This window comes from Plectropomus leopardus, chromosome 22 (assembly GCF_026936395.1).
Source record: "Plectropomus leopardus strain MGB_pleo_1.0 chromosome 22, ASM2693639v1, whole genome shotgun sequence".
NCBI lineage: Eukaryota > Metazoa > Chordata > Actinopteri > Perciformes > Serranidae > Plectropomus > Plectropomus leopardus.
In genome coordinates this window covers 10080526-10095000 of record NC_142197.1, presented here as the reverse complement: position 1 = coordinate 10095000, position 14475 = coordinate 10080526, and the positions used below count along the sequence as shown (strand labels likewise).

Sequence of the window (14475 nt, the reverse complement as noted above, 5' to 3'; positions counted from 1 at the left end):
GAGCGTACGATTGAATAAATGACACTTTGGTTATACTGCAGGAGTTATGTGAGACTTTGTAAATGGATGTTTTGATATAATTCTGTTAGACACAGCCCCTTTTGCTCCAATTCTATCAAGATTTTTATCCCAGTTTTTCGATTCTTCATCCACCTTGGAGGCATGCAAGAAAAACATTCAACATTACATGGAGTAAGTAACAGATGGACAAGTCCCTCAAGTTAGAGAGAGGTCTACCTAATGGGACTGCATAAACATATTTCTGTCCCCACAACATCATTAATACACATCACCACACGTCCACACACACAGTACTTCTTACCCCAAATTACCGTAAATACCCTTTGTACCCTTTACTTACTTAAGGTGTTACATACTTTTCTATACAATATCTTATTCAATGTCCATTTGAATAAAATATTGTGTGAAACCCTGTTGGCTTCTTTCCTTTACTGCTCTCTTTTCCAATTCCCTCTTTTCCTCTCCGCATCTTTTTTTATCCTCCTCCCTCCTCCTGTTCTCCTGCCCTCCTCAACTCCTGACCATTCCTGGTGTGTTGGACCCCCCTGCAGCGTTTTTGGGCAAGTATTCTCCTCCTGTGGTTTAACCCTTGTCTTCTAACATTCACACTACCAGCAGACTTCGGATGTAACTTCACTTTTTACTTGTAATTGGTTTGTCATTTGTGGTGTTGCAAACTCACGAACACAAAAGCATTTTGTTTTCTGTTTTCCTTCATTTGGTGGCTTCTAACTAATAATGACAATTCAATAACACTGAATCAAGCTGGCGGCTGCTCTCAGAAGCAGCGCCTCGCATGCAAAGCGCGCCCACACACAGAGAGTCGCAGATGGTGTGTGTATGTCCGTGTAAGCATGTATGTATTTAACCCCCACCTGTTTCAATGGCCCTCAGATGTGGTTTTGGCACTAACCCGCTGTAGCAGGAACAACAGAGGACAGGATGCTTGCATTATTTAAAGGTGAAGCCATAAAGGAGAAAGCTGTGAGTCTGTACCCACAACATGAGTCGGTGCTTTTGTTTTCTGTAGTTTTCTCCTTTTGACTCACTTTGAGTTTTATAACCTTGTTAAATAACTCCTAATGAAAGACAGGACCCCTCTTAACAAACTAAGCCTCATCTCTTCTGTTGGTCCTTCTGTGTGCTTTGTCATCAGTTTTGTCTTGTCTGTGGTCATTGAATCGAAAATCTCCACAGAACGTCTTTAAGCTCTGTGGTTTCACTGAAACTGAAGCCCCATTTGTATTTCTTTTATACTTTTTTCTGATGGTGAATATAAATGTCAATTCAAAGGGATAGTTTGGATTTTTTGAAGTGGGGTTGTATGGGGTCTTTATTCATTGTCCGTGTGTTACAGAAAGTAGATGTCAGTCAGTAAACGACACTGTCAGTCAGTTCATCTGCTGATAATTTCCTCCATTATTAGATTAATCATTCAGTCTAGTCAAAACATAATTTCATAGAACCCCAAGTGGTGTTTTCAGATTTCATCTTTTGTCCAACCAAATATTTCTAATTTACTATCATGAATAAATGATTAATCAAATATCAGAAAAGTTGGTGAATAGTTATCAGTTAATTAACTTATTATCATCATCTAGGTAAAACAACTTTTTCTCACTGTAATACAGCTTTGAGGTGAGAAGAGATAACTTTTACTTTTGTTTCCATCTGAACGGGTTTTCTGAAGGAGAGGCAAAGCAGGAAATATGTTCAAATATAGCTTACACATAAACCAGTACTGATTTCTTTAAGGGGGGCTTTTTTAGGTGGCTAAAGTGCATTTTGCTGCCAGCCACGGTCCACAGCAAGGCAGTATTAATTAAAACATTGAGGAATAATTAGAAAAAAAAGAAAACAGGGCAGGCGGGTGTAATAATTGTACAAACATGTTTAAAAAATATAGCATAAAGTACCACCAGTCCCAAACTTAGTTTTAAAAATGGCTACATTTGAAGCATATTAAAAGTTTTAACATGGGTCACCACTAACTGAGCAGTCCCTGTAGATCGAAGGGCCCCACCCTCACATCTATACTCAGCAAACATTTTAGAAATTCATGTTTATCTGAAATATCTACAGTACATTGCCTCTGTCTTCCACGTTGGACTCCTGGCTGCTCCAAACTGTGGGCGTACAGACTCACATCGACAGCATGTAATACACTGTCTGCAGTTGAGTCCCCCATACAACCCCTGAACTATCCCTTTAAAAACTCAAGCAAAAAACATGTCCTGTCCCAATTCCCACTTCTATTTTTCATGCAATTATTAAGTCAATGTGGGTTCTTGTCTTGCAAGTTTTAGTATGTGACACTGATTTATACCGAAATCCGTTCACACTTTGGATGGGTCGTAGCTGCATGTCTTAGATATTGCACTGATTCAGTTGTTCAGAAAATAATCACAAAAGTGGCAAGAATGTCATCATCAGTGTGAAAAGCCGTGCGAGAGTGCAGAAAATATAAGCAGTCGTCACTCCCCAAATCTCCCTGCTATCCATCATTACTAGATACTTTGTTGGATTAGTACGTGGTGACCGAATATCAAAGAAACAACACATGGATGCAATTATTTCCCAATCATGACCACCAAAGCGGACAAGGAGTAGCCCATGTCGTCATGAGAAATTTTGCTGTACAGTATAATCAACTGTCGACAAAACATGCTTTGGAGAATGTCAGAGGAACGTTAAGGTTATGAGCTGTGGTTGATAGATGTGCAGTATTGTAATGCAAATACATCTCTGGAGTGCAGCAACTCCACAGATTTACTGTATATCCAAAAGAATGCTAATACTAATGTTAAAAACACATCGAAATCCTAACTTTTAAAACGTCTGACCGCACTCTAAGCCTTTCTTTGTGTTGTCCATCAGCACCGTCTCCATTTACATCCAAAGGGCCTTAAACGTTTTGTTTGGACGGCAATATTTCTATTCAGGACTCGCTCTGTGAATAAAATATTGTGTCACCTTTGACCCCTGTGGTTTTACCCTGTCTTTTTTCCACCCTTTCTTTACCCCGTCATCTTTACCTCCCTGGGGGATGATTCTCCCGTCGCTCACTTTCTCTCTGCTGGGATTTTTTTCCACTCCAGGGAAAGATGGCAAGTATTTTTTCCTTTACTTTCATCTCTCTCCTCTTGTTCTTGAGCCTTGTCGGTCCTTTCCCTGGCATGTCTGGTCAGGACTATTTAGCTCTTTCTTATTTATACCTATTATTCTCTGCTGCAGTGATTCTCAAAGTTGTTCTTTCATGTTACGGTATGTAGTCCACTTTGTAGACCAGTGATGCTAAACTTACAGTCCACGAGCTGAATGTGGCCCCTGACCCCTCACTTAACCCTGCGTTTTAACTTAATATCTTAAAGGTAGCACCTCAAGCATAAATTTTCCTGCTCTGTCTGTCAAGATATAGAATCTCATTTCCGTTTTTGGTCCCCGTAGGAGTTTCCTGTTATTGATGCACTGTTAAATATTCAACAGGCGTTACATTCTGCCCAGTGGAGCACCGTCTCATCTGCATACAATGATTATTTAAGTGTAATGTTAGCCTGTGTGATATTAACGTGCATGGGAAGAAGATTAATAACACTTTATTCCTCTTGCCAGTTTCTGAAAGCCTGATGGCGGACAAGTTTGATGAATATGGCTATACATTTATTGCACCAAGGTAAGACGTTTTCAGAACAATTTGAAAAAGATTTTTTTAACGACTATGACTCAGATCAGAGGCACATTTCAACCTTGTGATTCACTTGTTTTTCTGCTTACATGACAAAGATGTTTGTGTTCCACAGGATGTACTGCAAGGACTTAAAGCCGCCTGACAAGAACAAAAACAACACAGAGTTCCTCATTGAATTCAACAACTACATTGACACAAAAACTCCAAACAACCCCATGTGTAAGTAGAAAAGTTGAATTATTGTGTTAGTCCAACTAAAACTGGACTTTTAAAAAAGGCATGTAAACATAAAAGTCCAACTGACATCATACTAAATCAAATTTCTGAACTCGGACCAACACACCCAGATAATTTGATTGGAAGTCAAGCTATTTCTTCATGTATGCACCTCAGCCACATTGGTCTGAGTTTTCTGCGCTTGCTCCTATTGGCCATGCCTTAAACTGATATTGAACCTAAATTGATATTGATTTTTTGGGGGGATGGGTGTTTTTTTAGGTGGCTTAAAACTAATGTAATAAGTTTGGTCAGTGCTGTTTAATTTCATGTACATGACGTGGGAATTTTCTACCCCAAAGTTATTGTTAATAAACAGTTGTGGTGGTGATTTGGTCTGTATCATAGACTGTATAAATAATATAGGTCTATATTTACCAGCTGAAAGGGGGCATATCATCATCCATGGCAGAGTCGAACATACTTTCATCAATAAAGTGATTCTCCCCAAATTAAATTCCAATTAATTAGTCCAATTATAAATGGCCCAATTGAGTTAAACCGTAGCTTGACTTGTCTGTGCATGTAAACGCACTGATTTATCTTGACAATCAAAGCTTTTATATTGGATCTGCAGCACACTTGGTCCTCATTCTCACTACAGACTCCTATTTACATCTCAAAGTCTAGTATGTATATGTGAATGAATCTCAGCCATCTGGCTTGGCATTAAGGTGTTCATTGAACATTTAATGGAAGAGCGCCAACCGAAACTCTATTCCCAGAGGTCTCCCTTTCCAGTGAAATACAGGTCTGGCTGGATGGTTTTGGTGTGCATGACCAGGCAAAGCTTTGTGATGTGGAACCCCTGTGTTCGTGTTACCCATTTGATGCTAACTCTAAAAGTCTGACCATCACACGCCTGAGTGCACATGTGTGAGGCACGTCGGCTTAGATGTGACACACGCACATGCTCACACACACAGTATTCACCGGGTAATATGCCTTCCACACCCCACCTATAGCCGCTCGACCTCATCCAATTACTGTGTGTTTGTGAGAAAGAGCAGGACACGTCAAGCCAGGAGCAAGAGAGGAGCAATAAAACACAAATCGGGGCCAGTGGACCTTCTCCCAAACATCTGACCAATGCATTAACATCTTTGCCATTTCTTGCATACGCTTATTGATATGCATCTTTTGCTCATTGAGTAAAATGAAAGGTCCCTGGATATTCATAAAAGATCTCCTTTAGTTTGGTTTTGACAGTTAAGTTCAAACACCTCACCGTGATCAATCCAATAAAACTTTTCACCCAATTGAAATATTACTTTCACCATTATTAGCTGCTAGTTTAATGGAGTCCAAAGGGAGTTCAGACGGAGAGAGAGTATGGCCCATGTGGACTCTTGGCGGTCTGAGTATCGTTACACGCTTTACTTGGTTAAGCCACTGCAGTGGCGAAGAAGTTGAAGTACATTAGGAATTCCTGGGCTGCCTTCAATAAAGGAACCCTAATGAAAACCACTACACACGGAGGGAAGGTGGGGAAGGGAGGGGAAATAAAGTGTTACACCAGCTGTTTTCTCTGATGTGTGTGGTGTGTCATAAAGGTTGGGGGGGTGGTGGGGGTATATCGAGGAGCCTCGATGTTAATGGACTGAAGCGGGTCGTCGGAGAGTTCAAAGTGGCGGGCACTGCCAAAATATGGGCGAGCGGCTTTTATCGCCTGTTATGTTTGTCATGTGGTCTTGTCGGACGTCTCGAAAAGTAATTTGTTACACCTATACCAACCCACCACCTACACCTTGGCAGCAGCAGGCATGTTTAACAATATTTTTTTTTAGTGACTTGCTTCAGTTTTAAGATTGTCTGTTTTGTGTTTGAGACCTTTTCTTCACAGAACTACCTTCTTTTTAAAGGAAAAAACATATCTTTTGTAGGTCAAATTGGTTCTGTTTTGTTCTTTAGACTTTGCTCATATTTGGACCTTTTAGGTGCATAGCAATATATCAGCTGAAGCTTCACATTGAACTCAATTTGCAATTCATATTGGATGTCTGAAATGTGATGCAAATGTTAAAGTATTCCCAACTTTCTCCCTATTTTGTTTCATTCTTTGTCTTTCTGGTATCATGTATACTCAGTGGATCCTGTAGTGTGTCATATTTTTCTTTGCACTTTTATGCCTCCATGCTGATGACAGCTGTGGCCACAGGCATTATGTTTTCGGGTTGTCCATCTGCCCCACTCTCATGAGCACGCTATCTCAAGAACACCATGAGGAAATTATCTCAGATTTAGTACAAATGTCCACCAGGACTCAAGGATGAACTGATAATATTTTCATGGTCCAAGGTAAAGGTCAGTGTGATCCTGCACCCATCTCGTGAACCTGATATCTTAAGAGCACCTTGAGGGCCTTTCTTCAATTTTGGCACAAATGCCCACTTGGAGTCAACGATGAACTGATTAGGTTTTGGTGGTTCTAATCTCACATGTTTTGGGCCATAAATCAAGAATTCATATGCTGATAATGACAAAATTTCACACAAATGTCTAAGATAGTGTTGACATTTTATATCCAAAAGTTCAAAGGTCAACTTCAATATGACATAATGTTTTATGGCCATTATTCAACATCATAACTCCAACTATCAAAAGGGGAGACAAAAACTGAATTGGTGACACTAATCCTGTTCATTTATCCAACATATTCCAACAGATTCCTGTTACTCAGACTTATCAAGCTAGTTATTCTTTTTAATTCTTTTATTTTATTTTATTATTTTTAAAGACCGGACGGTTAAACATTTACTTGTTAACCATTGAGAAGACATATAAACTGTATTTCAAAAGACTTCATGTTTCATCTAGATGTTCTGCTGTTTAGGTAATGTGGAGCTGGTGAACCGTTTGCTCCTGGACGCTGGCATCACCTCGTCTCTGATCAAGCATTGGAAAGCAACAGAAATGCAGTGAGTAAAGAACCAAAATGTGGCCACTTGCTTTTTTGGGATCCAGCACATGAACGGAAATGTGCCATCAATTATTTGTTACTTGGCATTTGATAATGAATGTCCAAGTGGAAACTTGATACAGATGGTTCAAGTACTTCAGCATCACCAGTAAATGTCTTGCAGGCATAAAGCACATTCCAGATTTTTGTAACTGTATGTTTTATGGCTTTATCTTCTCTGCTTGTCAGGCATGGTGTCTTGGCCAGATTTGTTGCCACCGATGGAGGGATCACACGGGTCTACCCCAAAAGGTACTTGTCAAATTCATGGGGAAGGGGAGTTGATTTAGAGGCATGGGAGGAATAATATGTTTAGGATTATCTGATGACAAATAATGATGTGGTCTGCTCACAAAGCTGCAGCTTACACATCAAGTGCTTTACATTGTGTTTATAACATTTTGAACATTCATCCCTTGCCACTTGTTCATGTCAGAGTCATAGTGGTAGCCAGCCAACCAAAGCAGGCCAGTCACCACCCAAAGCACATGAACATAGGTCAGAGTTGGAATGTAGATAAAGTGGTAAATTGAAAGCTTCATCTTTGTTATTGAATCCCTCTTCTCAATGCTAGTCCAGTACAAAGACCAGTAATATAGTTGGCATGAAAACAGGACACATCAGTCTAATCTAGATAAGTTTGTTGGTATTTTACAGATGTCAAACTGTGATTTTTTTTTTCTCTGATTTTGGAATATATTAATATATTTGGAAGGAACAACATTTTTTGTTATTTGTGCTTGTTGAAGATCAGAGCAATGAGCAGGGTCATCTTAAGAGACAGGGGGGTAAATAAGTGTATCATCTGCATAAAAATCTGCTTCTGCCTTATATTCTCAAAGGATAATGCTAAGTGGAAGCTTATACAGGGCAAGTGCAATGTCCCCAATACATGTCCTTGAGGTAACCCAGAGGAGAGATAATGACAGTCAAAGTTGCAAATGTTAAAAAAAATGATTTGGTCCATTCTATGATGTAAGAATCTGAAAGAATGCCATAGTCTGTGGTGCTGAAGGCAATGCATGGATCAATCTCGACTATTGGGATTAATAAATTGTAAATTTACCATACTGAGTAAACTTTCAAAAGGTGCATTTAAATGGACCATAATATTCCACTAATAATTAGAATATAAACCCAATCAGAGTAAAAAATATCTCATGTAACCACAATAATCAGAAGGTACTGGCCTGATCAAAAGGAACTTTCAATCAGGTTCAGAGGGGAGGTGTAAACCTTTTATAATTAGTTCAATAGGAAAATATTAACACTTAATAACCATGTAAATGTTTCATCCGCTTGTTTCTCTCTGGTTGGAATAGATATATTCTTTTTGCATATTCTTTGCCACACATGGGGATTACATTAGATTAAAAAAGGGCTGCATGCCACAAGATACTTATGACTAAATTGTATAAACAGGTGGAACCGCTTCTTTTCCTTTAATACTTGATGTATTGAATGAATTTTCTCAATGAGGTTGGAAAAAATCTTTTTCTGTTACATTAATGGCAGATTAGACGCCTCTAAACGAGTGGAAACACAAAGTGATATTCTAGTTAAGTAATTTGGGGCATGTAAATGTACTTCTTATTGTGGATCTTTAATAAAGCTATCCAGTTTATTTAGGGCCCGTGAAAAAAAAGCTAAGTTGGAATCTCTTGCCAGACTGGAGGGGCTCATATTTTTATAGTATTAAGTTAGTCAGTAAGTCAACATCTATTTCTTGTGTCACTAAGAAACTGTGATTGCAAATAGTCTACATTTCTTAAAGACATCTGTTGGATGGGGTTTTTTTTGAGAAGAGGTTTTATAATGGCATTGTTTGTGTGTGTTGCTTTGGATAAATGTGTTTGACAGTGCTGGGCTGGCCTGGGAAGAAGAAGCAGAGACGTACGAGTCAAGTTTTTATAAAAGAAGTTTGGACAATGATCTGTACATCTTCACTCCGACACCCTACAGCAATAAAGAGAACGGTGAGTAAAAGCCAGCATAAACGTGCGCATGTGTGTTTTCATGACTCTTAATATGTCTGCACGCATATATATAGTGTTCTCTTGTGCTCACTTTGTTCTTCTTGCAGTAAGTGACGACTCGGTCCTGGTGAGCAGAGCAGTAAACCTAAACATTGATGGTATCATACTCAAACCAGCTGGTAAGCACGCACCCACACACACACACACACACACACACACCGACGGACTTGTATTTACACATTTACACTACTCATTTCTCAAGCTGTCGCTCTCTCTCTGGCACCTACATATAAACACGTTCACACTCACAGCTATGTGTCTTATTTACACAAATACATTTACCACTATATTGCCTTAACCCTTTTCATGCCTAATATCCTCTGACACATACACAGATATTATTTAGAGGCTGCTACTCCTCATTTATCTATTTTCCCTCTCCCTCTGACATATACACACAAACACACGCACACAAACCACACATCAAGTTGTCTGCTCTCCTGTGATCCTTGGCCAAGTTTGCATTTTCCGAGTTCAGAGAGTAAAGTTGACACAGAGGTCCAACATGATCTAGGATGTCTGGCTTTTGTGTTTGATCCCAGTGGTCGGTGTAAAGTTGGACATTAGTTCCTGGATGGCGAGCTTCATCAACACAACAATGAAGATCAATGTGAGTGGATTCTATCAGCATGACACACAAGGACACACTTCATCCAGACTGTGACTTTTTCTTACTCTGTCTGCTCTATTGTACTTTCAGTGCAATGATGAGATATGTGGCTGTCAGCGAAATGATCCGGTAAGAGACTGAATTGCATATTTTTTGTATGTTTAACTTCAGTTTATGGATGCAATATTGGGTTAATGTGTATGTGATTCCAGTACGTGGACTGTGTTATACTGGATGACGGGGGCTTCCTGGTGATGTCCAATCGAGATGAACATATTGATCAGGTGGGCCTCTGCACCTTATTCTCGGTCATAAACTAAAAACCAAGCCAGGTTAACTGTAATTCTTGAGTAATGATTTTTTTAGTGCCTCCACACCAGCAGCAGCTGTGGCTGGGGCGTCATGTTTTCTCATTGTATGTCAGGCCAGCTGTTTGTTGGTGACACTAATCGCGGGTGTTCAACTTGAAATTGTGCTGATTGGGTAAATCATCTGCGCTGTGGGTTGAAGATGTGCATAAAGTGTCCATGTTTTTGAATTTGTAGCTTCTTTGCAGCAACATCAGACAGACATGGATGTAAACACACGCTTAAATTCAATTAAAAAAAACTCACTGCACTTATACATCTATCTTATACAGCTTCTTATTCTACGTATTTAATAGTATTTAACTAAGATCAGCCAGACCTCAGTCTTAATTTTCCTGTAACAACCAAAGCAAAATAAAACTAATGAAGCCTCTTAAATACAATATGACCTATCTTTACACACAAACCTATATACAGTATGTGTACAGGTTTTTCTTTGCTCCCTGATGCCCTATGCTAAATGCTAACAGCGGGTCCCTACTGTCGTCTGAGTAAATGTTTTTTCATGCGGCCTCGGCTCCTTCCTAATCAGTGCTGGGTGTGCGCTGGATAAATCAGTGGCCCTCTGAAGTTTGGCAGCAGCACTAAAACCCAGGGACCTGAGGCCTTGTTTGGAGAAGGCTGTGTGCCCTCAATCATATTTCCTACAGGAGCAAAGTTTCTTACCCTCTGTAAGCTTCTCACTCTCTCCCCCTCTTTATGTCTTTCGTTCCTTTTCTTTCACCGCAACCCTCAGGGAGTCTGCAGCCAACAGGGCTGTGACTGTTAATTCATTATTTGTTTTACTGCACAGGGAAAGGAGGGAAGGCTCCCGTTACCTTATAGATTGGAAGATTTATATGTCCTCTGGCTGTTCGACAAAAGAGGAATGGATATGTGGAGGACGGCTTGTTAGCGGTGACCTTACAAAGTGGAAGGAAAGGGATAGTTTGCATTTCCTCACACACACACTCATGTGTGTCTTTCAGCACACTCACCCATATAGATGAGTACTACTTACTGTACACACGCCCTCCTGGAAACACAAGTACTTAAACACTCCCATGCACACGGTCATGTCACACCTGTCGAGACAAACTACTTCCTCTGAGAAGTAATTTATGGCTGCATGGTGAACTGTGTTAATCAGATTATACTGAAGTCCATCATCCTGGTTTGAGGTTGATTTACTGAGTTTTTTTTGTGTGTGTGTGTGTGTGTGTGTGTGTGTGTGTGTGTGTGTGTGTGTGTGTGTGTAAAGTCACTGTCACATTATTTTCTGCACATCTACAAGCATAATTCTTGTGCATATGCTACATTTAACAATCATAGGTCGACAGTATGCAAGTTCTTTTGCTCATGCAGAGGGGGTTCAAACATTTCTCTGACCTTTTTTACTGAAATGATTTCCGCTTTAAAATCGTTAGGTTAGGCACACACTGGTAGTCTGGTATATTAATGCTCAAAGGGCTGGTGTACTTTTATGTGTGTTCGTGAAGTCTGGTATATTTATCAGTGTAGGTAAGCTTACATCTAATTAAAGGTATTAAAGAATGAGAGTTACGGTATATTGGTACTTTCCACTTCATGGCAGGTCAGTTGTCAGTGTATTAAAGAACTTGTGAGACTGAAAATTGCAATGCTTCTGGCCATTTTAAAAACTCTATTCTGACTGGGATTGTTCAGACTTTTTGAAGTTGGATTTTATGAAATACTTTTCCATGGTCAGTGTATGAGGGGCCGTTTACACAGCAACAGTTCTTGCATGAAATGTTGAACTTTTGTTGCGGTTTGGCCTTTCGTTCGACACAACAACGGTGTTTTGGGGGCCTGAAAATGCAAACTTTTGAAGCCAGGTTTTAGAGTAGTCCTTTGAAAACACAACCTCTTCTGCCCCCGTGTTAACTGGCAATGCATGGACCCTGTGAGAACAGTGACATTAAGGCTGCATTTCGGGTATGCACATGGTGTTCTTTTATGTTGTTATTACAAAGTTACACTATCAACAACTGGCCTGGCACGCATACTACAGTGTTTTTGGTTGTTTTTGCAGATCCATGTATGCAGGGATCATTTTCTGCTATAGTGACCCTGTCTGTTATCCCTTCATCTATATGTTCTGTTTTTCTCAAAAATAGTAAAAAATAAAAAAGTTCATTTTAAAAGAGTTACCTTTTATAATTTTCTTCTCCCTGTCCTTAGATCGGGCGTTTCTTTGGCGTTATCGACCCGATCCTCATGGTAAACCTGGTCAACTCGTCCCTGTTCACCTTTAAGAAGACCTTCGACTACCAGTCACTCTGTGACCCCGTGAAGGAGAGCGAGGCGGCTGCAGGCCTGCGATCCGTCTACGTGGTGAGTTACATAAGCCAGAGACCACTCACACATACACACACACAGAGCCACCCACATGTGCACACCCACACTTACATGTTCACACATTTTGATATCCACTCATTTCCCTGAATGAGCACACGGACAAGTACACATGCAGCCATTTGTAGCCATACCTGCTTGTTCACACACTTCCAAAAACATACAAGCGGTCACTCACCGGGGAGCCATAAATCTGGGTAGAGCAGATGAGAGGGGAAGCAAAGGGTATGGTGAAAGCGTTAGAGTGGGAGTTTGCAGTAACAGTAACAGGATTAGGTGGTGTAGCGTGCTTGGCTAACACACCAAGTGATGTAGAAAGAGGCACTGTTTTTCATCACTGACAAAATGTACAGTGAAATGATGCAAATGTCTGAAGATGTTTCAGCTGTAGATGGAGGTAATAAGCTGATACCTAAGAAAAAGATTAAAGTGTTCGTAGATATTCACAGATGCAAAAATTCCCCTCACTAATGACAATTGAAACCATGTAATTTCCCGACTTCGAGCACAAATGCGTACGTCTCGCTTCAGTGACCAAGGTGAGATGAAAGGTGCCGTTATTTTCTGATCAAAGACTCCATCAACAGCTGGTGACGCCTCTTACACGGTTAGTTAAGACTCCATGATGACTCAACGCAGCATCAACTGAAGAGAAAGGATGCAGCTCTCATTTGCCAAAACAAGGCCCTCGCATGCTAACCATAATCAAAACAGCATGTTGGACCTTTTATTCAAACCGTGTGCTACTTTGTTTTCTCACTAGCTCTTTGTTTACATATTTATGCTTGCATCTGTTGAGGAGGATTGTGTTCTAATTTCCTCTGAGAGGGAGGAAAGTTTAAAAAAAAAACTCTCCTGTTGGACCTCTTGGTCTTTGTGGCAAATCTGGACTGCCACTATAAACACAAGCAGGATGTTCAGATTGGCTTAATGAGCTTAAAATGATTTGTTGGTAGTTTATTATAGACCTGATTTCGTCTTGTCTGATATTAATTATCTTTTTCTTGTCCCCCTCAGCCCACAATTGCAGATATTTTGAATTTAGGATGGTGGGTGACAGCTGCAGCCTGGTGAGTCCCTTTTACTTAATAGGATAGTTTGGATTTTTTGAGGTGGGGTTGTACAGAGTATACAGAGTACTCTGACACAGACTTCAATATAAAAAAAAAAATTGGCTCCCGTTCATTGTCTATGGACATCACAAGTTTGAGACCTCTCTGGTGTCGTTGAGAGAGTCACTCATTCTCAAAGATATTGATTGAACTTTGAATTATGAATGTAGGTGGTGTAACCCTTTAAGGTAAAGCAGTGAAAATACTCTCCATATAACCTACACTTAACCCTTTAACACCTGGATCGACATCAGCTTTCTTGTACTGCATTCAGACTACTTTTAGTAGCGAACCTCTAGAATCTGAGAAAATTGGTTATATTTCTTTGTAAAATCACAAAAAAAAAGAAAAAATAAATTTGGTAAGAAATGTCCTTCAAAAAATTACTAAGAGTTTACTTGCAAATTATCTGAAAATTACCTGGTGGGGGATTATTAGATTGTATATATTTTTTTTAAAAATAGAGAAAAGTCCAGAAAACTGTATTTATAATTGTCTTAATTAAATATTTAAAATCATGTTGCAGAAAAAATAAAAGATTTTTTAGTACTTTATTGAGCTCATTTTCTCCTTTTTCCATTTTCTTTTTACAATTTTTTTTTTTACTAAAACCTTGCTAATTTTTGGGCCACTTCTTGGTACTACAATTTGCTCAGTTTTTAAAGGGTCAAACTGATGTTTTTTTAGGTTGATTTTTTTGTAAAGTGGCCACTGTACATTTTGTTGCTGATCCCCGTCCACAGCAGTAGATTGCCTTTGAGTTTAACCCCTGTTTGCTTTTCCAAACTTGGGGCGTACCTACTGACATCTACTGTACGTTATATATTGTCTATGGATAAGTACCCCATACCGCCCCACTTCAAAAAATCAGAACTATTTCTTTAAATTTTTCTATACTGTTATCATTAGTGTCAGCCTATTTTTCCCTAGTGACTGATAACAAAAATATACACTAAAAAGCCTGAATTTTAAGTCCTTAAACTCAGACCATAATGAAAAGCAGGCATGGATTTGTTCCTCCAAAATGGACATATAGCATCTGTTTAATAG

General features: G+C 39.5%; 1 protein-coding gene across 1 annotated transcript in view; it reads left to right on the top strand.

The window, feature by feature from the left end:
• LOC121961115 (calcium voltage-gated channel auxiliary subunit alpha2delta 1a) overlaps positions 1-14475 on the top strand; it is a 113550-nt gene that overhangs the window by 85181 nt on the left and 13894 nt on the right. Inside the window, exons 23-33 of the mRNA XM_042510981.2 lie at positions 3634-3694; positions 3822-3928; positions 6819-6903; positions 7134-7196; positions 8805-8920; positions 9028-9099; positions 9523-9590; positions 9681-9719; positions 9803-9874; positions 12140-12292; positions 13331-13383. Of these exons, the coding sequence (XP_042366915.1) occupies positions 3634-3694; positions 3822-3928; positions 6819-6903; positions 7134-7196; positions 8805-8920; positions 9028-9099; positions 9523-9590; positions 9681-9719; positions 9803-9874; positions 12140-12292; positions 13331-13383 (889 nt within the window). The remainder of the gene's footprint in view (positions 1-3633; positions 3695-3821; positions 3929-6818; positions 6904-7133; positions 7197-8804; positions 8921-9027; positions 9100-9522; positions 9591-9680; positions 9720-9802; positions 9875-12139; positions 12293-13330; positions 13384-14475) is intronic.